This window comes from Cuculus canorus, chromosome 1 (assembly GCF_017976375.1).
Source record: "Cuculus canorus isolate bCucCan1 chromosome 1, bCucCan1.pri, whole genome shotgun sequence".
In the NCBI taxonomy this organism is placed as follows: domain Eukaryota; kingdom Metazoa; phylum Chordata; class Aves; order Cuculiformes; family Cuculidae; genus Cuculus; species Cuculus canorus.
In genome coordinates, this window is record NC_071401.1 from 16323540 (window position 1) to 16349376 (window position 25837).

Consider the following 25837-nt stretch of genomic DNA (forward strand, 5'->3'; position numbering starts at 1 on the left):
CTACCACGGCCACTGTACATTGCACAACCCCCTGTACTGTAAGGCTGGGTAAATATTGACGTGCGACTTTGCACTTTGCATTTGTCACTTGTGGAGGAGCTTCCTTCTCCTTTCAAGACGTGCATGCAGAGTGCAAGATGAAGGTTGAGTTTGCTCCACTCTCCGTGCCACTACAGAGAAGGCTTCAGACAGCGTCGGTGGTTCAATGGGTCTTTAGCTTCCTATGTCTAGGTAAGAGGCATCTCCTTTTCCTTCTCTGAGAAGCCAGAACAGCTTTTACCCCAATCCCTTTTCTTTCTGACCCCAAAGAAAACCTGGCACCAAAGGAAAGTAGCATTAAAGGTATCTTCTGTGAGTCCGCAGTGAATCCCAGGCCATGGTAGGACAAGTGATTAGCAGCAGACGTTGCACTTGCATGTCTGTTTGTCTCGTCGTATGAAGAGCAGCGTGGGACACTCTGTCTCACTAAAGCAGTTCTTTTAGTTCTTTTTTTCCTTTTCTTTTTTTTTAGTTTCTTCTCACCCCTTGATCTGAGCAGTAAGGAACTACATGGCCATGTGCATGGGAACATCTATGGGTCTTATACAGCAGCTAAATTCGTGTGGGGTTTCAGTTTCTCCTGCTCTTTATGTTTAGTGTTTTCCTGACCTAAGATGCTGCCCTGCCTAGTATTAGTAATGAGAAACGGTATTCCCATGCCTGAGGGATGATACGATGGGAAGAACATGAGGGACTTTACTTTGCAACCCTGGAAACAGACCCTTCACCTAGTTTGCGGAATCTTGTACAGATACCCCTGCACAACACAAAAGGGCATTTCCAGGAAAACTCAGGCAGGCTGGGAAGAGACACATCAGCAAACTGGGACCCTGACAAACTTACTGCTGCCTGGAGGGCATCAGGTCCTCATGGAAATGAGAGACATGCAGTTTTGGATAGGAAGCCCTAGGGAACAAGGAGATAGGAGAATCAGAGCCAGGTCAACAGAGAACACAGACTGTCTGGGGTGATTTACAGCCCATCAGGAGCCAAGTTGAAAGTGATAACCTGGACTTTGCCATTGTCATGCCAATTCTTAATCTTAGATGGGATCTGTGTAAAGCTTCTGCTTTTTTGTGTCAGGGTAGTTGTTGACTAGTCCAAATAAACAGAGTCAGCAGATCTTCATGTACATATGGGTCCTGGCATACAAGCATCTCCAAAACAATACCTGCAAAGAAAGCGTAGGCATGTTTCAAAGCCTCCTTAAATTTCTGAGATAGCTCCATACAAACTCTGGTATAGCCCTGGGGCTGAATGGGCACCTCTGCACCCATTGGGCCAGCCAAAAGTTCCTGATAAGTTTCTTCAGAGAGGTGTAAGCAGTGTCGCCTCTTGGGTTGCTCTAGGACAAGCTGGGGGATATCCCTCTCCAGAGGGAGGGGAAACCTTCATGTGGCAGTGGCATCACAGCCAGCTGAGCTGCTGCAGAGCACAGTTATGACATGGCAGAGTGCAGGGCACTTGGTGCCATCGCATACTTGTGTTATAAACCCTGGGTTCTTCTAGTGCAGGAGAGATCTCAGCTCTGAGCAACCTTTCCTTGCACAATGGAGATCATGTTGCAGGAGATATAGGCATTGATAACAGGGAAGGGAAGATCTGGAAAAAGCTGTGCTGCCCTGGCCAAATCCAGACAGATGGGGACATCTGGGGTGCTCTGTAGCTCCCTTCTTGCTCCTGTGCCTGGTTTTCCTTCCATAGTGCCTTGACAGGATGGGGCATGGTAGAGATGTGGCTGCAAGGTTAACAAGGGACAAGGGACAACAACACATCCCCATTCCCAGCATGGATGCAGCTGGGGTTTATGGAGCTTTAACAGTGTCTTCCAGCAAAACAACTTGCATTGGAGGTTTGTCCTGTCTTGGTTCAAGATGGCACTTGACTTTTCTATGGTGGAAATGACTGCTGGAGTCAGCAGAAACATAGAAAATGTGCAGGAAGGGGGATTTCTCCACAGCTGGGTGGTCTGCTCAAAATGCAGAGTCTTCCTCCTATAGGGAAATAGAACTTTTTCCACATGAGGATAAGACCCAAGCCCATGCCTCCTCCATGGCTGGCCTTCCAGACATTATTGCCTTTTCCTTGAACAATTTTACAGATTTTTACAGTTTACAGATTTTTTTTTTTTAATACAATCTGAAACAAAAAGAAGTTAAGAAATGCAATAGCAAATGCATTAGACAGGTGATAAGTGAACCTTGTAGAGAGATTCCAGTGGGTTTGATTAATTTTACAAAGTTTCTTTAGGCATGGAGCTTTCCACCCAAAAGCTCCCAGTTTAACAACTGTGAAAGCTTGATGTTAATGTATACCCTTAATTTCCTGTCTTGAACTGTCAAGCCCCCCATGCCACACTCAGTTATAACCCTCAGGCACAGAGATTAAACCTTCAGTGGACAGGAGCAGCCACCGGCTGCTGCTTTCTCTCTGAGATGGGCTTGTGTTTCTGCTGCCAGAAAGGAGCTCCAGAAAACACACCGCTGACTGCTGCCAGATATTTGAACAGCCCTTTGGATGGAGATCCCAACAGCCGCTGCTCGGTAGCACTGGTCGCAGGCAGCTGTTGCTATGGCTGTGGAAGCGCATCCCCTGAGATGCCAAGCACTGAGTGAAGGGCTCATTCATTCTCTGCGGGTCACTGGATGAGTGCAGCAGCTCAACCCTGGTGCTGGCAGGGAGCTCTGCTGCAGCGTCTCTCGCAACAGGCAGGCATTGTCTGCGCTGTCAGTTTGCTTGAGGATGATCCTTGGAAGGGCACTGAGAAAAAAGATGCCATTTGCCTGAGATGCTGACAGCTGCTGGAGGAAGAGTGCATGGTGCAAGAGTGGGATGTAGGGTGTGGAGTGGGGACCCTATTGCCTCCCCCACCTGCAATCTTCCAGTACTGACCAGAGCCTCCTTCTAATGCAGCGCAGCTAGGCTTTCACAGGGCATGGAAATCAGCAAGCTGGTGCTCAAACCTGCCACTCTGCTTCCTGCTGCCTCTCTCATTCCTGGTCTCCGTGGACTTGGGCATGGGCATTTATCTGGATACACCATGCAGAAGCATTATGATAGGGCTGAACCCATGCAAACAAACCCGGTGCAGAGGCAAAAGACCCAGGCACACTGCCTCTGCAGAGCCAGCGTACAGCATCCAGCCTTTGAACCCTTTCAATCAGCAGGATTGGCTCAAAGGGCGTGCGGTACCAGCATGAGTCGGGCTCCCTTGACAGCTGAACGTAGTCCACAGCCTGGGAGAGCCTGGCCGGGCCGTCAGGCTTGGCTGTACTGAGGGGTACAGGATCCGTGCAGGCTGTCACTGTCAGGGACTCTAACTTAGCATTGGGAACCTTGGCAACGTGCATCTGGCAAACCATCCTGACCACTGCAATATGAGTTTGACCCACTCTGGGACTACTGTGATGCCAAAAATCTCTTTCTGTAGACTGTTGTTTTCCCTTTTTCAGGATGAATGAGCAAATGCTGGGTTAGCAGCAATGTTGGGCCCAGCAGCACTTTGATGGGACCTCATCCCTGTACTGACTTGACCAGAAAAGTCCTCCATGTGCTTCTAGCCTGTGGCTCCCTTGGAAGCCATGGCATATACATGTGCATTGTCTGTGATACGCCCATGTTTTCAGCAAGGGAGAGACCTGCAGCTCATGACAAAACTATTTAGCACAAGATGCCCATAACTAAACGCTTCATTTTTGCTCTGAGCTTCTTTGAGGGATCCCAGCCCAGGAAACCACTTGGCCTATGAGGGGGTCCAAGAAAGCTGTCACATCTACATGGATGTGTCTTCTCTTTGCTAACTCCAATATGGCCATGGAGATGTGAGATGCTGGGTCCTGTGCGGAACTGTTTCAGAAGCACCCCTGGTCAACAGGCTGGGTGCAGACTTTGGCGACCGCGCAGTCCAGGAATGTCCTACAATGGCTTCACCAAGAGTGACACCTTACCATGGACAACTGCAGACAAACCTCCCAGCACCTGGCCTAAACAGAAAGTGTGAGATTTATGGTTCGTATGGAGCTTTCCTTCCTGTCAAGTGCTTTGGTTTTGTTTTTAACTTGAAGAGGTCTCTTCACTTTCCATGGCAGTGTAGGCAGTGCAGCAGCTAATCTCAGCCCAGCACAGGATTCTGTGGCCATTCTCAGATAACCGAACTGATGTGATTGCAAGGATGTAGTAATGACGCCTTAGACCTCCTCTTGCAGACCATGGTGATGTGTACCTTGAAAAGGCGTTGTGTAACAGCTTAAGCCATTTTATAACAATTTATCCTGTGCCTTTGGGCTACCTCAGAAGACCAGACCTGCAGAGGGAGGAGATGAGGACCAGGTCTGTTTGCAATTGCACCGCAAGCCTGCCTGTTCCTTCTGAGTGTGCAGCTATGGCTTGGGACATTGCAGCCTCAGACTGGGAATCAAGAGGATTATCAGATCGAAAAGCTGGAAGGCAGATGTAATGGTGCTATGTCTGAATACTAAAGGTAATTCTTCCCTCCTTTCTGTTAAAGAATAGTTAAAAGGCAGTGAGCCATGTTGTAAACACATCTCATTGGCATTTGTGCATCTTTTGCACACGCAGCCCCCATCTTCACCAGACAGTTTGTTTCCATAGGAAGCTTTTCCAGGCTGGGGGTTGGAATTAGATAGTCTTTAAGGTCCCTTCCAGGCCAAACCTCTCTATGATTCTAAGATAGAGAGCTTTGCAGAGTCCTAACAGCTGATGAGTTCAAAGAAGGGTTTCTAATGAATGGAGGACTTGCAGGTTTTCCCAGTCCCCATCAGAGCACAGACCACCATCTCTTCTAGTGGCATTTCTGAGACTCAGCAGCCCATTGCAGGTTGTTTTGTGGGCGCAGTGGGTTGTACATAGGCTGGAGTTTGGCCCTAGAATGGAGATATCTGCTGAGGTTCCTTGGCCAAGAGCCTAATGCCATATTTGTGATATTCTTTAAAGTGCATGCCTGGCAGGTAGCCCAGAAAATGACAGTAGTTTATAGGAAAGCAGATGCTAAGGGAAATACGGCTCTCATCTGGGAAGCTCTGAATTTGTCCCTGGTCTAAGGAGGGACAGGCAAGAAACTCTTGGATTTCCTCATTTTCCTCTCAGGATTCCTCTCAAGGGAAGAAAGCAATGATTATGGGGAACAACCTTGCAACGAGCAAATATTTCTGCATGTCACCCATTCCTTCTGCCTTGTCCTGCAGAAAAGAAGCAGAAGGGGTAAAAAGATGACTTTAGGTTGTCCTTGCAGCTCTGCTTCTGGGAGATGAACCACAGAGGAAGGGGAGTGTGTGTGCCCCTCCTCTGTGGATTCAGGAAAGACTTGGGCTTTGCCTGAATAGAAATAGATCTTGGCTTATTGTGCACAGTCCTTCCGTCCAGCTTTGAGCCCTCAGCTCAAATGGATGCAGGATTTGGCACATTCTTGTGAGGAATGTTACTTTTCAGTGCCTTGGAGAACAAGGAGATTTTTAAGATGTGAAGAGGCTCCTGTGTAACCTAAAAGAGGCCAGGATGGTGCCAGCAAAGGGACCCTGAAACCAGGCTGAACAGAGTGAGGTCTTGGGCAGTAGGGCTGGTGGTGAAGCCAGCCTAGGGACCTGTCACTGCTTTCAGGAAGCAGTGATATGACTATGGCAAATATCTTCTGCATTGTCTGGAAAATCTCTATATCTAATCCATGGGATAGTACTGCCTTTGCTATGTTTTTGTTGAAAAGTTTGAAGACATGACACACAGAGTTGGAAGGGGGACAGCAATCTCCCTTAACCCAAGCAGCAACAGGGACTCCCCCTCACACTCAAGCCATGGTACAGAGTCCCCCTTTCTTACCGAAATATAGCCCATAAATAATCGTGTCTGCCTAAGGCTAGGATTGGTTTGAATGCAGAGAGTAGGATTTAACTGTACATTTTCTTGAACTTTCCTGTCTCTTTGGACCCATCCACAACAACTTTCAGATTGAGGATCCATCCTGGCACAGGCATGGGGTCCTTTCCCACAGCAACCAGGACACTGTAAGATTTTATAAGTGCATACACACAAAAAAAATGTTAAGATTGAGTGAAGGTCACTGTGTGCAAATTCTGTCCTGCAAAAAAAAAGCTGAATTGCAAATAAATCAAGGGAGATATTAATAGTTATATAATTGCAAGATAAAGCCTCGCTTGGATGATAAGTGCATGGATATGGACAAGAACAACTCCTTAATTTTGCAGAATGTACTTTGAGCTTTGCATAGTATGATAAAAAGAGAATTAGGTATTGCACAGTTTTGCAGCAGACCTGATGACCTCGCTCCCAGGTGCACCAAAATTGCAATCTCTGCATCATTCCTCAAGCAGTATTTATGCGTCCTGTGGACTCTGGAGATTTGTTCCACGCTGGTTGCTTTTTTCTTCAAGACTTATAAAGACCGTGTCTGTACCACTTGAAAGGAGTGGTACCAGGTACGAGCAGTTGTTCATTCTGACCCGGAGGATGCATTGCAGAGATCTGCAGTGTTTCTCCATGCACTGTTTTAGTGCCTACCCAGGCACCTGCTGCAGTGTCTCTGCCTGTATGAAGACCTAAGTTTCCATTTCAGCTTTGAGGAGATTTTGGATCCTGCTACATTATTGGGTTTTTTCCCCATAGGAAGTACAAGTACTGACACACCAGTGCTTCAGAAAGGGGCAGGGATTTCTTTTTGACAGATCTCTGAGATCAAGGTGACTTATTACAAAAAAAAAAAAAAAGACTACAAACCAGATCTACTTACTTATACTTATATCTCCTTCCTCCTTATTTGCTGTAAAAGCAAACGGGAAGTATAAGGAGGTTTTCAGATGAGAGGATTGTGTACATCTTCTGTGATAGTCTGTAGCTGAGATAAGGTGGAGAGGACAGGTGCCAGGAGACTCCCAAAGATGAAAATCTGTGTCTCAGAGGATGAGAGTATGGATGCACCTATGTCACGGCTGAAGCTGAAATTTAACAGTGCATCTCCAGTCTCAAATACTTCAGCCCTGGGTGGTGGATCTGTGCTGAAGACCCAGAGACAGGATGCAGCCCATGAGCTGCAGAAGGCAAAGAGGATTTTTTTTTTTAGCTCAGTCTGCCCCTTCCCAGACAGCACCAAGGCTTCCAGAGGGCATGTGTTTTATCAGGTGTCAGTTTGGTGGCCATCAGCACTTCTCAGTCTCTGTGCAGACACTGTTGGCCTTGAGTGGGATTTGGTTCTTGTGTGCACACAGACTTCTCTTCTCTTGTTCCCATGCCAAAACACAGGACATGAGGGAGGTGGGAGGTAGAGGGCAAAGCTGAGCAAAACTGGAAGCAGCTCAGAAAATTCTTTAATGGCTTGGGAAAGTCCCAAGTCGTTAGTGTCTTAGGGAATGAAATGGAGCATTCTTATAAAATCTGTGATGACACTTAGGTTGAAAGGACTGAAAATCCTCTAGAAGCCAGAATTACAATTGAGAGTGAACCTGAGGAGAGGAGGAAGGTGTCCAAAATCAATAAGAAAAAAACTCAATAAAAAGTAAAATCTTATCTATGAGAAGATAAAAAATTAAAAATCCAAGACACATCTAAAATGAGGAATTGATATTTCAGGACAAAGCTATTGGGGATTGTACAGGACAGGGCATAGTGTCTTGCATTTTGCAAAATGCCAGGTGTCATCAGAGGTTATTAACAAGAGTTTTGGGGTGAAACACATGCATTGTCATTGCAGGAGTCAGACTGACTCTAGAGAAAATCCAGACAGCAAAGGGATAGAGATTTGATACATGAAGACACTTGGGATGCAGTGAGATCCATCAGTCTTGTAAAATGAGTGGGACACAGCAGCCTTTGGAAAAACAGGTAGATGCTGCAAGTATGATGCTTGACTGCTCTCCAGATTCCTGCTGTAGATAGGAAAGAAACCAACTCTTCTGCAACAAGTCTAAGGAAGGCTTGGGCTCCATCACAGATCCAAACAGATTAAATTCCTTCAAATGAATCATTCTTCTCCCAAAGTCAACCCAACCCAACTGCCAACTCACTGCCTGGCTTTTCTCTCAGCACAGTGCTGCACAGCTGTCTTCATCGCCCTCTTCTTCACCCGTTTTTGGCTGGTCAGTGCCCTCTACGCTGCATGGTGGTTCATAGACAGGGAAAAGCCCAGCAAGGGTGGAAGGCGAATCCATGCCATCCGGAACAGTGTCATCTGGAGGTACATGAGGGACTATTTCCCCATCACGGTAAGTGCCACCGATCTCACCAGCTCTAAGGAAACCCAGGGACCAACTTTGTCCTTGGTATTTTGAGGTAGTCTGGGGTCAGCATTTGTGGCATGAGGTTCTTGAAGCTCATTGTTGAAGTCTCAAGGCAGGATTGTCTTCCCAGCTCTTAGATTACTGCGAAACTCAGAAAAAAAATGTAGGCTACCATTTTTACAACTGCATTCTTTAATCATCTGCCTTTTATCCCCCCCATTTAAACTTGCTACATTCCAGCAGTTAGGGAAATCTCCCTTTGCCTGTTTCCCATGTGTATATTGTGACACTCCTGCTCTTCAGACTGCCCAGCATTTACCCAGTAGACACAGGGCCAAGTTTTAAACAAAATCTGAGAGGTCCTGTTGCCTTTTAAGGTCACCATCCCCTTCTTTTGGGGAACAGGCAGTCTCACGGGGTTGCTGTTCTGCTGAGAGGGACTTCTGTGACATTCCCTGATTTACTTTAGTGCATTTGGTTGGCCTTTGCTCTTACTCTTGATCTACTATCCCCTTGGCATGGCATGAATACATAGGCCAGCATGAAGTCCTGCCTCAGAGATTTAACAAGTCAGTACAAATCTGAGCAATGCAGTAGAAAAGTTCCTGGGCCATGCAAGGGAGTGAGTTCCTATGGTAGACCAAGCTATGGGAATTTGTAAGGTAATTCCTTTAATGAAGCATTAACTGTTGAGGGAACTCAGATGGAATGTGGACAGCTGTGCTTCGTGGTTAGAGACAGTCTGGAGAAAGGAGTGGGGTGCTACAGTTCAGGTAAAATGGGGTGCGTAGCCCAAACAGCCAAAGGACTCATCGGCCCAAAGGAAAAACAAGACCCCAGGTTGAGACTTCATCCTGTGTAGAGTCGGGTCTGGGATAAAGATTAGGGGGAGCTGGAGCAAATTGAAGACCAGAGATGATGTGCCCAAGGCCACCCAACATGTTTGCTGCTCAACCAGAAGAGCCAGCTCTTTTGAAACCCAGCCCTGCATTTCAACAGTAAAACCTGAGATTTCTTGCTGACAAACGGAAGGAGAAAATCTGCACATCCTCTCTAAAACATATCCAAAACTTTCAAGGTCCTGGAGTGCAGACTGCAGGGTTGGTGTGGAAGGAGATTAACTTAGGGCAGAAATCAGGGCTGAGCAAACAAAAAAAAGAGAAGATAGAGTCTGTGTGGATCTCTCCTACCATTTCTGAGTGGATCTTATACACACTTATGTTAAAACAACTCAGATGGGTACATCTCCCCCCCAAAATTACGGTGTCTAAAATGTATCTTCTGATGTTATATCATCCCTTTTTGCAGGCCACAACTCACTACAATATTGACCCTGGGTAAAACAGGGGCTTTGCAAAACCACAACCTTGTTAAAAAATTGATGTCAAGGCACAGTGCATCAGTCCAGAAGAGAAACTCCCTTCCAACAGGTTGCTAAGGGAATTGATGGCTGCCCCATCCCTAGAGATATTCAAGGCCAGGTTGGATGGGGCCTTGGGCAGCCTGATCCAGTGGGATGTCCCATGGCAGGCAGGTTGGAACTAGATAATCTTTAAGGTCTCTTCTGACCCAAACTATTCTATGATTCTATGATTCTAAGATATGCTTAGGTGTGCCTGTAAAGGCATAACCTCCAGAGTACTCCAAAAGCAGATGTTTCACAAGGAAAATCGGAGGCTTTCGATTTGCTTTAATTTCAATTTTCATCTCATCCCCAATATGCCTGTTGGGTTGGTGAAGGAGTGAAGGGCAGTGCTGTCTGTTAATGGCATACAGCACCGTGCAGCCTGGGATTGTCTCTCACAGGACCTGGGTGCAAGTGGTAGAGATAGATGTGCTGGGCTGAACCAGACCATCACTCTCCTTTTCCACTGCTGTGGATCATTCAAGTAAATCCACTTATTTTTGTTCTGGAAACTGGATTATGCAAGCCAAACTTTTCATGTCTCAGATAGGTGAACTGCATCTCCAAGTGACCTCTCTATAACACCATCCATCAGAGTAGGTGTACTTTGTGTGCGTCCTATTGTCATTGAGTTTCTTTCCTCAAAGGTGTGGCAGAAAGCGGTGTTAAGGACCTGCAGTGAGTTATTTTATGGCTAATCTCAAAGCTTAACTTGTGATTTAAGGGCTTCAGGATGAACTTCAAAGCAAGGTCCTCAAAAGGTGTATCACAGTCTTTTGAAAAGGAATCAGAACACGTCCTAGGAAAGCTTTTACCATCAAGCACAAGTAATATTTTATGAGTGTTTAATAGGAAACACTTAGTGAGTTCCCAATAAATCATTCTCAAGATTGCCTTAGAAAATGTTAGAATTGGAACGAGCTGTTCATGTAGCTGTAATGAATGTATGCAATATAGATTCTGCAAATTGTTTTTGGCCATAAGCTGATGGTGGTGCAGTATTGGATGAACTTCTCTGCTGATGTTCAGCTACCAACCCTGTGACACCACTTCTGCCAACCGTTTGTAAGGCCATGCATACCCCTTCCTGAACACCACACTGCATTGTCCATCTGTCCTCCACCCTTCCCTCCCTGAGTGCCACTGCAAGGCAGAGGGGACCTGGCAGGAGGACCAGTAAGACCAGTAGAGGGAGCATGGCTACTGGGCTTGGCAGCAGCTCAGTGGCTGAAGGCAGGAAGGGGTCGATGGAGCCTTTCTCACTGCTGGTCTGGGAGAAGTCACAGTGGGCTCTGCAAAATGACAGCAGAAAACACAAATATAATCGAAAGGGTATTATAAACAAGCAATTGCATAATAATATTGCCTTAAATAATTTTCTTTGTCGTCCACACTTTATTTACTCAAGGACTTTCTAAACCAGAATATAAGATTTAACAGCTGTCGCTGAATGTATCTGATACCTTTTGTCACTACAAGGGCATGGAAAATCGTTTGGCATCCCCAGCATCCCGCAGCAAGGAGCTCCCCTGGTGAACCACACACATCGTGAAGATCTCGTGGCAGGAGGGTTGGAACTAGATGATCTTTAAGGTCCCTTCCAACCCTAACTATTCTATGATTCTATGATTCTATGATTCAATGATTTTATCTCCCTGTTCTTTTCACTGGAAACTCCCTGGTTAGCCCATGCAAATCCCGTCCCACCTACCCATGGCACTCCCAAGCTGTATTTGTTTGTAGGTTGAGTTCATTCAGCCCTGGAGGATTAGTCATTCTGGGAGATTAAATGTGGCTCCTAATCCCCCCAGATCCTGGCAGCGCAGCAGTATCTGGAGGCAGGAAGAGCTGCTATTTTGGTTTAGGAAGTGGTGCTAAATGCTGCCTTTGAAGGATCCCTGGGCATGTTTGCTGTTGTGAAAGCACAGACAGGTTGGGATGAGCAATTCCGAGGGCAGAATGAGTTTGCACTTCGCTGCAGTTTGCGGCCATCCTGCGAGGAGCGTGCAAAGAGCACCCTCTGCCGACACTGCCTCTGCCCGAGCACCGCTGTGCTGCTGATGCTCTTCACCTCGGAGCTAACTGCATTCCAGTAAGGGCTTTGGAAGCTATGGGGTCGGGCAAGACCTGAATGACTCTGGGTGATTTTAAAAGGGGGATAAGAAAAAGCACCGGAACAGGTTGCACAGAGAAGCAGTGGGTGTCCCACCCCTGGAGGTGTTTAAGACCAGGTTAGACGAGGCTTTGAGCAACTTGACCTAGCAAGTGTCCCTGCCCGTGGCAGAAGGGTGGAATTAGATGATCTCTAAGGTCCCTTCTGACACAAACCACTCTATGGTTCTATGAATCCAAAAAGGCACCCAGTGCATTGCCCAGGAAAGTTATTTCTGCTTCACTCTCCCGTATTTTAACCCTGTTCTACGCTTTCTTCTTTATATGACTCACGGTAGGCCTGCAATATGTGACTGAGCTCATCTGGGTCTTAAAAGTTGGGAAAACAGACCGAAAGGTGCAAAATTAATCTGTGTGGAGTAGGCTACAGTTGAACAACTATCCAATGATGCCTGCTGTGGACTGATGTTGCTTTCAGAGATTTTGGACACCTTGGAATGCTCTACATATGCTATGTTCAATAAAAAAAAATAATAATCTGTCTGCTGCTGCCAGGTCTCTGTGCAAACCAGTGTATCCATTCGCACAGTCCCTTTCCCATTGTTTATCTGCATGGAATCTTTATTACGAAGCACACACCCAGCATTACAGTAAAAACAAATTTCTCCATCACATGGCCAAGTCAATGTGCATCTTCACTGCTTCTGTCCTCAGCCCTATCACCTCCTGCTGCTATAAGACTGCTGTCACCAACCACCCACATACAGCCAAGGTGCTTTGGTATCTTCAGCTGAGGAGCACCATGGATGTGCAGAAGGTGAGGATTGAGGTGAAATGAGGAAGGCTTAAGCTTGACAAGATCCATCTCTACCACAGTCCTCAAACAGCAGTCACAGTCTCTTGCTGGCTATAAACTGGGGCTGGATGCTTGGTTTACACAAGACATTTCACCTTTAGATCATACAACCTGGGTTATGAGTTAAATCTAGCAGCAGGAAGCTAAAACTAAGGTCTTAGAGTTACATCTCTTGTCTTCGGGCATTGTCATCATTCAGATCAATCCCAGCAGCCACCATCTTACCAGCTTTATTCAGGACAGCCTGAGAAGTTTCAGCCATGTAGAGAAGGTCCCCATGGTGTTCACTGCACTGTTTTCTACTTGTGAAGAGCCACAGGACATTTCTTACTAGCCTTGGACCTTATTATTTGTAGCAGCTGCCAGAGTCCTGGTCTCTGTCATTGTGCTTGTGGACTTGCTGGCATTATTGGTTTTTTTTGTTAGTGTAACTAAAATGAGTTACTGGAGTATTGGCTGACCCCTAGAAGCTGTGATTTGGGATGCCTCCATCCCATAGCTCATCCATTGCTATAATTGCATTAATAATGGTGGGGATTAGTTGAATGTGCTATGGTCTGGGGGAAGTACAAGGTGTTACAGAGAGGGGACAGCATGAATCAAGCCCTTCCAGGGCTTGAATGAATCAAGTTTGAGTGAATCGAGCCCTTCCAGGAAAGTTTTCTTTCTTTTCATAGAGGAGTGGTATTATTCATAACTGGGGATTTTGTGTGGTGGCCCATGATTTTAAGTATAATTTCTGAGTTTGAGCAGTCTTGGCTGTTCAGTTTACTTCTTTCTGTTTACTGGAGGAGAGAAGGGGGATTGTTAGAGCAAAAGCAAGACATGGCCAAATAACCCAAAGCCACTTCTCTCTACTTTTCTGAGGAACTTGTGTGTCCCATGTCTTGACCCTCTTTTCTCTTCCCTTGGGTGACCTTAAGTAAGAGTCCACCACTTAGGTCAGGTCCACTGGAGGACTGTGTCCCATCTGCACTGCCAAGCAACATGCTAAGCCACAGGATAAGAGAAGTCCTACAAGACTCCAAAAACATCATCACAGAAGTACAAGGGAAGACTTGTGTGGTCTGGAGCTACCATCCTTACCAGCTTTGTGAGTGAAGATGAAGAAGTCCTATCCTAACTCAATTTAAACCCACCCAGCTGGTCATAAACCCTAATACTTGGTGCAAACACAGCTCTGATCTGGCATTGTGGCACCTGAAGAAAACCCCAGTGCCCAAACCCGTCTTTCTCCAATGGTCCTTCTCAGACTCTTGCTATTGCTGGGACCTAAAACCTATCTTCCCCTGCAGCTTCTAGCAGTACTGGGATATTTGTTCCTCCTTTGGTCTCCTGTCCAGACACCCTTGGGTGGGCTACCTGCTTCTCTTTACCTTAGCACAATTTCTCCTTCTTTGGATCTGGCTGGGTTGCTGGGTTCCTCTACTAGGTTTCGTCCCACAGAGGATCTGGCTGCACGATTTGTCTTGTGAGAGATGCTCTTTAGAGGTGCCTGGGTAGACAACAAGGGACCTGAAGATTTGTTTTGGGCAAATTTGAAAGGAGGTTTATCCTACTTAAGAGTAGATTCATGAACATAGCATCCTTGGAAACAGAGTTTGGGGTTAGAGAAGGATAGAAATACAATAGCAATTCAATTTGGGAGACCTGAAATGAAGAAAGTGCAAGCTTGCTGACAGGCTTTCCTGACCACATCATCCACTGCTCTGCAAATGGTTACTGGGCTGATGTCATGCTACCCCCTGTCTCCCAACCCACGTTCATCTCTTCTGAGGATGCGATGTCACGATATATCAGTGGTCTCTCTGGCTCATGTCCCCTGGCATGCTGAGCAGTAGCCAAACTTGTCTCAGCTTGACTTGATCTAATTGCACACTTAATGACTTTTTAAACTCTCCAGCCCTGCAAACAATGCTGACTGGGGGCCTGGGTATCACTTCATCTCTAGAGCATGATGGAGATGTCCAGCCCTTTGGACTCATGAAAATTTTACTTTCCCGAAGCAGTACTGCACCAGCCCCACACAGGGAATAACCTACCCTCTCTCTTTCTGTGATTTGGGACAGGACAGTCCAGTCCACAGGGGACAACCAGAAAACCCTAACCATATCTTGATGGGTGAATTAAAGCAGCCTTGTTAAATCAGTGCTCAATTCCTGTTCTGATACCATCATTCAGAAGCTCTAATTCCGATTAGCTTAATTCCACTCAAAAATTAATTTAAAAAAACAAACAACAGCCAAAACAAATACCAATCAAGGCCACTTTAATTCTAGCTAAGAGCATCTGCTTGGGATGTTAATACGGTTTAACTAATCCAGTTTAAAATTAATTTGGATTAATTTGCTTGAGATCCTTGCTGGTACATGAGTTCCTAACAGAGCTTCTGAAAGTCTGTGTATACACTTCCCTAACCCAGCTGTCAGGGCATAGAGGAGGTCTCACCACATTTCTGCAAGAGCTGGGGGAACTGGTGCAGGTTTTCACTCATGTCTTGGATCCACATTTGAGTAGACAAAGGGGAGGTGCTGCTACAGAGCATTGTGAGCACTGAACAACTGTAGCTATCAAAATATTCCTTCATGAGGGAGGAGCATAAAGTAGGTCTCATCCTTCCAAACACTAGTTTAAGTTAATTTGTTCGGAAATTCAAGATCACCCCAGATCTGGGATCTGGAAGGACTCATAACAGCTTTGACAAAGGGTCATTATGACTGTCAGCAGTCAAGAAGCAAGCCAGCATCTGGACCGTGCCCAGGAGGAGCTCAGGGAAGTCAGCAAACCCATGGCTCCATTTGGACAGCACAACCCTGAGCTACTAACAGCTCCTTGCCATAGGTCATACACATTAACTTGGCATCCCTCAGGTCTCTGAGACAAGAAACTGCTCTTGTTTTACAAGAAAAAACTTCAAGTCAGGCACTTGTCTCACTCAGATGTTTATGCACAGACTTCCTTGGTTGGACCATTAAGTTCTGTGACAATTATTAAAGGTTCAACTCACCCAGAAAGACCAGAGCAGCAGATGCCATCCGGTGGGTGTGGAAATGAGAACCCGGCCAAGCCAGGAGGGAGGAGAGTCTCACCCGTCTGCACCTTAACCCCAGCCCTGGTAAGCATTTTGGGGCTGGAGTGCAGGAGAGGGCTGTGCTGTGCTGCATCAGGTATTAACTTTCCTGGCAGTTTGGGAGCAGAGATTGACCTCTGGAAGGAGAAGAGCGAGGAAGCGAATTAACAGAGGGAACAATCCAGATGGGAGTATTGAGTTTCTGCATTGAGTTTCCAGAAGGATAAGGGTAGAGTCCAGAAGCCTCCTTTGCTACAAATTTCCTCTCAGTCTTATACAAGCTCTTTGGCTTCTCTATAAATTCTGGCCAAATCATCCAAATGTGAATAGACACTGTGACAAAATGAGGAACTTTCCTCTCTCCTCCTTTGCTTATGCCCTGGATGAAGCCAAATAACCCAACTAAGTCACTCCCTTGCCTTTCACTGAGTGAGCACAGTGTCTGGATGTCTCCTAGGGAGAGTTTTTAAGGATGTGTGGTGTCTTAGCACAGGGGAACTCTCCTAGTGAAGCAGTTTGCATAGCTTAGCAGACACCCTGAATTTGACTTTTCATTAGCAAAGAAAATGGTGTGACCTTGAGGAGCAGCTGGGCATTTAGCCTGCTGTCACTTTCCCCCTTCTTGCTGCCCTACACACACGTACGCAGATGCAGATTTAGTAGTTTCCAACACACCCTAGCATCTCACCTCCCTGCCCATAAATCATGTAGGGATGAAAGGCTGTCTGGAAGTTGAAGGTGAATGCAGAAAGCGTCGATGCAAGCTGAGATTAGTGAAAAATGAGCAAATCGTGGCAGGGGCCCTGGGCACTTAGTAGTTCAGCCATCTGCCCCTCTCCCTGCGTAGGCACCTCCGTGCCCGGGCAGCGACGGGACTCTTGTTTGTCTATTCCCCTCATTAGGAGCAGGCGCTTGAATGGGCACATGTATACAGTCAACAGTAGCTCAGGACAGATGGAAAATTAGCCACGGTATAAGAAAGTAAAATACACCCTCATGATTAACCTGTGGTTCTGGCTGCTTCTAGGAAAACACATGCACGGTTAATTGCTCCTTGAGTGTGGAGGGGACCAGGGTACTTTGAGGGAAGATGTGCTAAAACACATAGGGCTTTTGTTCTTCTTGAACACAAGTGCCTTTGAGCTGTCTGGAAATTCCTTGTGGCTCTGTGGCTAACCTTGGAAAGGTTTATCCTTCTTCAGTGTTGTGCACATCCTTGGCATCCACAGAAAGGCTGCAGAGGCATCAGTTTTGACTGTTTCTGTTGCGGTTATGCGCATGCTGGCTGATGTTGTTATGGCAGGATTTTCTCAGTGGCATAGCTGAAGGGTGAGCTTCTCACACCTGCCCCTCTCCTCTGGGCAGTCCATAGAAAATGTAACCCACAGAGTCCAAATCTCCCTTTATCTTTATGTTCCTATCTCTCTTTAATCATCCCTTCTTCTGCTGTGGTGCCTGTTCTCCCATGTAGTATCTTCCAGGCTTTAAATCCACTTTCAGACCGGCTGAACATTTCAGCTATCTGCCTCGCCATCCCTCAAGGGCTGGCCCTGTGCTGCCCTGTGTCTGCAATTCATGCAGTCTGTCTCTAAAGGCTGGACATAGGCATTCCCTATTCCCTTCTCCCACTAAAAGTGCAACAATCTTGGGCAGATTTTCATTGATCTTTCATGGATTCAAGGATTAACTGGGCACTTAACACAGGCACAGGCAACTGGGTTCTTGCAGACTTTCCCCAGTGGAAAGAAAACCATCAGCTCGCTCTCTGTTAGGTGTCTTGGAGCTAGATCTCTCCTTATCATGTACAAAAGCATTCTTGGATCACCTGACACGTACTTCAGGACAGGGCAAACCTTGGGTCCACACTCTTGTCTTGAGCAGGGACATGTCACTGTACCAGGTAGCAGCCTTACATGGATCATTACCAGAGTGAATCTGCACTCCCTTTGCTGTTATAGTTGTGAGGTGAAGGTAAGGATGATTTGAAATAGAATCATAGAACCATAGAATCATAGAATAGTTAGGGTTAGAAGGGACCTTAAAGATCATCTAGTTCCAACCCCCCTGCCATGGCCAGGGACGTCCCACTGGATCAGGCTGCCCAAGGCCGCATCCAACCTGGCCTTGAACACCTCCAGGGATGGGGCAGCCACAACTTCCCTGGGCAACCTGTGCCAGTGTCTCACCACTCTCATGGTGAAGAAACTCTTCCTAATGTCCAGTCTAAATCTGCCCCTCTCCAGTTTATACCCGTACCCCCTGATCCCACCCTCACAAGCCTTTAAAAACAGCCCCTCTCCAGCTTTCCTGTAGCCCCTTCAGGTACTGGAAGGTCACTGTAAGATCTCTCTGGGCCTTTTCTTCTCTGGGCTGAACAGGCCCAACTTTCTCAGCCTGTCCTCACAGGGAAGGTGTTCCAGCCCTCCGATCATCTTTGTAGCCCTCCACTGTACCCCGTTCCAACAGCTCCATATCCTTCTTATGTTGAGGATCCCAGAACTGGACACAATATTCCAGAAGAGGAATAGAGGGGCAGAATCACTTCCCTCAACCTGTTGGCCACGCTTCTTTTGATGCAGCCCAGAATACGGTTGGCCTTCTGGGCTGTGAGCACACATTGCAGGCTCATGTCGAGCTTCTCATTGACCTGCCCCCCAAGCCCTTCTCTGCAGGGCTGCTCTCAAGCACGTCATCCCCCATCGTGTCCTGAAAACAGAGATTGCCTTCACCCAGGTGCAGGACCTTACACTTAATCTTGTTGAACCTCATGAGGTTCTCAGAGGCCCACTTCTCCAGCCTGTCCAGGTCCCTCTGTACGACATCCTGTCCTTCCAATGTGGCAACTACACCACTCAGCTTGGTGTCATCCACAAACTTGCTGAGGGTGCACTCCATCTCGCTGTCAATATCATTGATGAAGATATTAAACAGCACCTGTCCCAGTACGGACCCCTGAGGGACACCACTTGTCACAGACCTCCATCTGGACTTTGAGCCATTGACACCTACTCTTTGAATATGACCATCCAACCAGTTTCTTATCCACCTTACCATCCACCCATCAAATCCATATCTCTGCAATTTAGAGAGAAGGATGTTGTGGGGGACTGTGTCAGAGGCTTTACAGAAGTCCAAATAGATCACATCCATCAGTTTACCTGTGTCCACCGATGTGGTTACCCCATCATAGAAAGCCACTAAGTTGGTCATACTGGATTTGCCCCTGGTGAAGCCATGCTGGCTGCCATTAATCACCTCCCTGTCCACCATGTGCTTTAGCACAGCTTCTAGGAGGATCTGCTCCATGATCTTCCCACCCTAATCACCCTTTTCTCACTTTTCAGCTTTTTTTTACTATATTGGAAAATGTACTAGAAGATACTTCAAACAAAGTCAGTTCTAAACTGCACCCAGGCTGGCTCAAGGCAACGTGACGTACTGTGCCATTGAAAATGTCATTTGGGGGCCAGTGGGTGGGAGGAGACAGAAATAAAGGCAATGAAATACATCTCAGTGAAAAAATAATGAGTTATTTCAGCTGACCTTTTCCAATAGAAGGCACAGAGAGTAGTAGGGTAGATACCCCCTCCAAGTATCCCGCATGTCTTCTCCAGAGTCAATGCTCCATCCTCCCCAAGGTAACAGCACTAATTCATGGCTCTGTTTTGGTTTCATTCCTGTGTCCAGCTGGTGAAGACGGCAGAGCTGGACCCTAGGGAGAACTATCTGATGGGATTTCATCCCCACGGGGTTCTGGCAGCAGGAGCTTTTCTCAATTTCTGCACAGAAGCATCAGGCTTTTCCACGATTTTCCCAGGTATCACCCCACACCTGATGATGCTCTCCCTCTGGTTTCGCATCCCCTTCTTCAGGGACTACCTGATGAGTGGAGGTAAGCAGGGGGGCAGCACACGCAAGTAGTGGGATGAGTGAGTGACTCGGATGCTTTTGGGGGAGGCAGAAAGTGAAAACAACAGAGGGGCTTGGGAAGAAGAGTCAAGGGCCTTTTATCCCCATCTGTGGCTGATCTGACCCATACGCAGACACAGCTACTGGAGGTGACACCCAAAAACTCTCTGAAGTTAAATATTGCGCTCCTAGCTGCTATCTCTGTTGTTCAACTTCATAGTTTGCTTGTGTCCAAGGCATCACTGTGCCAGGAGCTATGTAACAGCAAAATGCAGAGCAAATTGTGAGCAGAAATTCTGAGAGCAGAAGAGCAGAGCGGTCCTGTATTTCTTTCTTTCCATGAAAATAACATTCAGGCTTGAAATTGTGGTTGCCATTGGAAGAAGGAGAAAACCTTTTCTTTCTAAAGCTGCTGCCACTTTCTAGGAGGCAGAACCCACGGACAGAAGGTGCAAATAGTAGCTCACACTGTTGAAAAAACGTGGCAGGAGAGGAAGTAGAAACAAAAAGGAATAGGTAAAAATTAAACAGAGAGAGAGGGAAGGGAGCCTGTAGGGATTGGATTTTGGGGCAATGACGGGAGGTGACCTCCATCTTTTGCTGGTAAGCTTGGGGAATGGACACTTCTTCAGCTAAATGGGCTCATGTTGTGGGCAAGATACAACAGACTTAACACACGCATCTAACTCTGTCTGAGATACCCCAGGGCATTCATCACTCTGTTTTCCACATAAACCCTGGCTCCCGCTGATGGAAAAATATTTACACAGAGAGCAAGGAATCATAACAGTGAGATATGAGAGAGTTATGACCCAGGCAAAAGAAGGTTTGATCACTGTAATGTGAGAGTTCAGTGCATAGCTCATTTTCAGGTCGATTGAATCCATTTGACAAAGAGGTTTTAGTTTGCAAATTATTGCAGCCCCTGAAACAGGGATGTTTTTAAAAAAATCAAAACAGTGTTGCTTCTGAATTAAAGATTCCTAACTTTTTCAAGTATACAACATCAAGAGACCAAATTCTGCATTAGATTCCACTTTATGTTAGAGGCATCCACTGAAATCTGTGTGCATTTTGACATAAAGCAAATGTTTCACTGACTTTAGAATGATTCAGGATTCAACACATTTTCATTTCAAAACAAACCAAACCAGATTTTCCCTGGGGTTTAAGTGCAGCTAGTTCTCAATTTACTTTTTTTCCCATTTTTTTTTTCCCCATTTCTCACTTCTGGGCCACACAGCGAAGGAGTAACTGTATATTCACAGAGCAAAGCTGTGTGTGAAACCAGCACCTTTCAGAGGAGCTGGGCTGAGGTTGCCGAGGTATAGGAAATCTCTAGAAATAGTGTCTAGCACCCCTCTGGAGCGGATAATAGGGGGAAAATGTGCAAAGCAAACCACAGCCATGTGGATTTTACAGATGCTCATTTTTTTTCTCTGCCAACCAGGGCTTGTCTCCTCCGACAAGCAGAGCGCATCCTATGTGCTGCGGAAGCCAGAGGGTGGGAACATGCTGGCCATCATCGTTGGTGGGGCACAGGAGGCACTGGATGCCCGGCCAGGATCCTGCACCTTGCTCCTGAAGAATAGGAAAGGATTTGTCCGCCTTGCTATCCAGCATGGGTAATGCACAGGCTTAGGGCAAGGGATGCTTTAGAGGGGAATCTCTGGTCTGTGGCTGCTTAATGGGGTGTTCCTGCTGATTTTGGAGAGAAGAGGGGAGTAAGGAGTTTTAGGGTGGAGTTTGCTAATCTTCCGCTATATTGGTTTCAACTCCCCACAGCACCCCGCTGGTCCCCATCTTTTCCTTTGGGGAGAACGACCTCTTTGAGCAGGTGAGAAACCCCAAGGGCTCGTGGCTGAGGCAGATCCAGCACCGGCTCCAACAGATCATGGGCATCTCCCTTCCCCTCTTTCATGCGCGAGGCATCTTCCAGTACAGTTTTGGGCTGATACCCTATCGGAGGCCCATCTACACTGTGGGTAAGTCCTTCCTTGACACACCAGCATGATACCTGCCACACTCAGCTTGGCCAAAGGGAGGATCAGGGACATTTCCTGGGCTGTGTCGTCCTCCTGCTGAGCTGGAGCATCATGCCAGAAACCATGAGATGCCATGGGCTGGAAATGTCCTGCCAAAGAAGCATCTCCAACTGCTCACATGTCATGCTGGTATGGGACTCTGTCTTGGTCTTATGGCAGAGCCAAGGTCATCTGGGATGTGTTGAGAAAGCCCCAGAGCAAACACAGTCACCGCATCACCCCTGTGGGTTGCAGCCAACCCCCACCCCATTACAACAAGGGGTATGAACCACTGCAGTAAAGTTTGGTTAAAGCCAATTTCACAAACACAATTAGAACAACACCTACGAACTTCGCAGGATTGCTCAGTGTCCAGTGCAGAGAGCCACAAAACCCAAACTATTTGCACATGAACACGTCATGCTGTTTCAACCAAAGACGAATGCCCATGGGAGACAAAATTCCAAGAAAGTCTTTGGTTTTGAAGAAGTTTTACAAGATTTCAAGAACTCCATGCATGGCCCGTCAGTGTGACTGATGCTCTGTGAATTAGTCTAATTAAGGAGGCTGTTTGTAATGGTCAGAGCTCATCCCACTTATTGGGTTTGGCAGCCAGCAATTACTTCTAATTGTTTTACAACCTGTTTGGATTGTCTCAATGGATTTATGAGCTGTGCAGTATCACAAGGGCTCTTCATTAGTCCGATGAGGAGCAGTGTTATACAATGATGAAATCCTTTGTCACTTGACAAACACAATTTGAGTAAGAGACCAGAGCAAGAGAGGTATCTCATGGACTTCCCTGCAGGTGAAGTCCATGAGGTCCTGCTGGTGGTGGCTCTGGGAGATAGGAAGGTGCTTCTTCTAGTGCTGGGAATCAAATTAATTAGATTTGCCCTTGTAAACCACATAATTTTCTAAATATACATGGATACTTCTTGTCTAATAAAAATCAGGTGTTTCACGTAAGCTTTAATCTGAGCAAACTGGAGGCACTCCAACCACTAGTACACTTAGATAGTCTTGGGATCCCCCATGACTCAGATTTCCCATTTGCAATGGAGATTCCCAGGGTCAAGTGGGAAGAGCTTGTAAAGCCCAATCCAAATATTATGACAATGTTGTCTTTATCTGCAGCACATCTGAGATGTCAGGAGCAGCAACAGGAACTGAACTGAAATTAGTTGGGGTTGTTCAGCCCAGAGAAGAGCAGGCTCAGAGGAGATCTTATAACGACCTTCCAGTACCTGAAGGGGCTACAGGAAAGCTGGGGAGGGTCTGTTCAGAAGGGCTTGTGGTGATAGGATGAGGAAGAATGGATATAAACTTGTGGGGGGCAGATTTAGACTAGACATAAGGAAGAATTTCATCACCATGAGAATGGTGAGGCACTGGCACAGGTTGCCCAGGGAAGTTGTGGATGCCCCGTCCCTGGAGGTGTTCAAGGCAAGGTTGGATGGGGCCTTGGGCAGCCTGATCTAGTGGGATGTGTCCCTGCCCATGGCAGGGGGGTTGGAACTGGATGATCTTTAAGGTCCCTTCTGACCCAAACTATTCTATGGTTCTATGAGATACAGTACTTTTTATTTCAAAGTGCTACACAGGATCTTTGGCATTAACCATCTTCACAGATGCGGAAACTGCTGCAATGAGACACCTGACCTAGGAGGCTATGATCCGAACCTCCATTTCCCTACCTCCTTGGCTGCGCTACCTCCCAAACCCCAGGGCATGACTGGTCATATAGATCCATTTGCCACATCGTTGGAGAGGTGGACTCAAGCTCTGTGCTTAGATGTACAAAGTGTCCAGAGGGACCTGACACTGGGTCCTCCTAATGTCTGTGCTTATTTTCCAGTTGGGAAGCCAATTCCAGTGCAGAGGAAGCACAGACCCTCTGAAGAAGAGGTCGATCAAGTTCATCAGAAATACCTAAATGAATTGAGCAAGCTTTTTGAGGAACACAAGGCTAAATATAACATCCCAGAAGATAGACACCTGGAATTCATATAGAGTTCCTCAAGCAAGGTGAAACGATGGAGATCATGCTTCAAGTTTTTCCCTGTCTCTGGAACTGTTTCACAACCTCACCTTATTTACGGTCTGCGTATGGTCCATACAGTGTAAGGAGAAGGACTTGATTTTCCCAGCATTTGCATGGGATTTGGGACAGAGCTTTCATTTTTAGTAGCTGTAGGACACATAAAAGATAAAAAGAAAAAGATAAAGAAAAAGATAAAGAAAAAGATAAAGAAAAAGATAAAGAAAAAAATAAATCCCACCTGTGGTCAGCACTGTTGAAACTCCCCAGCAGAAAACTCACACTTCCAGTCTGGCTTGGAGGCCAGTTTTTTTGAGATTTCCAGGCAGAGATGAATAACTGAAAGTTTCCTTTGCTTTATTTTCATTTAGTAACGGATGATGAACCATAAATTCTACTGAATATATAAATTTTTTTAAATAGGATTTCTCTAGGTAAACAAAAGATCATTGATTGCTTGGTGATCTTCTTGTCTTTAGTTGCTCTAGGTTCTTTTCTTGCCTTCTGAAACCCACTTTGTCAGAAAGCTGAATATTTCCAGAAAGATGCCAGGCAGCCTCAGCAGCCACATGTCGCCTCATCTCCCGGGGCAAAAGAGACAAAACCTTTCTAAAGAGCAAAGGCTCATCCAGAGGGTTCTGGGAGTTCTGCTTGTAATTTTATTAGTTTAACCCCAGACACCGCTGCATGGGAATGCCTTGAACCAGCCACCAGCAAGATGGAAGAATGGAGAAGTGATTTGTGACAGGAAATACAAAGCTCATAAAGCCATGTTTGGCAGGTGATCAAGGCTTTAAATAGCTACTTCTTGATATCCAGAACTTTATTAAACTCTGCACTTAATGAGATTTCACAACGTGGAAGTTTTAGGTGGCAGGAGGCCATCTGCTTAGATCAGCTCTACATCACCCCTACAGAACCCTCATACCATCACCTTTTCTCTCTCCCTTCATTTCTCTTTCTCTTCCCTACATCCCATTCCCCATCTGCAAGGAGCCACCGAAAACCCTGCAGAGATGTGTACTTCATTATGCCTGGGATTTTTTTTACTATAGCTGCAAGATTTACACTTCACAAGGAAAACACACAGAACTGTTTCTAAACTGACAATATCATCACTGTGTTTTGTTTTCTTTCCACTATTCTCCTGCCCTGATCAAATTACTCCACCAAATTCTTAACCTGAATGACCCACTGCAAATCCCTCCTATTCCCAGAAAACAAGAAACAACAGGGAAGAATTTGATGGAGCCCTTATCGACATCTCTAAACACTCCTGTAATCCAACACTTAATCTAGTCAAATAAAGCAGGTCAACTGCTATGATTTCTTGCTTGCTTTCTATTAATAGACTTTTTCTTCTGCCCTTAATTAAAGACAGAGGTGCTAAAGCAGGAGGAAGATTTATGCACCAGGAACATAAAAATAATTCTGTTCCACCTTTTTCTTTTGATGTTCATCACCATCCAAGCTTTACTCTAACCCAGAGTTGCATTAGAAGGTGAGCTTCCCAAACGTCCACAGAGGCCTCAGTCCTCCCTGCTGGGGACCTGGTATGATGATGTCTCCATTTCTAGAGGTATACCTACTTGGGAAGTGGGATGGTCCAACACCTTCCTGACTGGTGATGCCATCCTGGAAGAAAGGAAAGACAGAAAATGGGTGCTTAGGAAAAACATCCCAAGGAGAAATGGGGATCTGAAGCTGTTTGAGGGCTGATGGGACATTTAGGGGCATGCAAGATCCAAAGGCAAAGGAATACTATAGCGCCGGAGAAGATGGGTCAAAAGAGGGCATTGGTTATATATAATTGGCATCCCTCAAGGTCAGTTTTATCTTACAGGCTGGAACATGTCCTTGATCCCTCAGGGACCTATATAACTCTGGAGAGGTCAGTGCCTGCGCTTGTGTCAAATATAACATTAAAAATTATAATTCATAGGCACCCTTGCAGCCGGGAGCTATTCAGGGAGGTCAGCGCAATGAGAGGTCTCATCTTCTCAAGAGGCCAGAGCCAAATGCTGTAAGACGAGAAGCTTTTGTACTATTTTGGCCTCATGCAGAGCTATCTGGAGGATTAAAACTTCTTTGATGCAACACAAGGCAGGAGAAACCTTAGGAAAACAGGAGTAGCCAGA

General features: G+C 46.3%; 1 protein-coding gene across 2 annotated transcripts; it reads left to right on the forward strand.

Moving 5' to 3' along the window:
• Positions 1 to 100: 100 nt before the first annotated feature.
• MOGAT2 (monoacylglycerol O-acyltransferase 2) lies at positions 101 to 25837 on the forward strand. 2 transcript variants are annotated; one of them, XM_009566421.2, is made up of 6 exons: positions 101 to 231; positions 8089 to 8267; positions 19413 to 19617; positions 21085 to 21259; positions 21420 to 21619; positions 23517 to 25837. In XM_009566421.2, the coding sequence occupies exons 1-6, from the start codon at positions 138 to 140 to the stop codon at positions 23669 to 23671; spliced, it is 1008 nt and encodes a 335-aa protein (XP_009564716.1). In that variant the 5' UTR covers positions 101 to 137; the 3' UTR covers positions 23672 to 25837. The 2 variants fall into 2 exon arrangements, with proteins under 2 accessions (XP_009564716.1, XP_053934110.1); XM_054078135.1 differs by lacking the exons at positions 101 to 231; positions 8089 to 8267 and adding an exon at positions 15594 to 15770.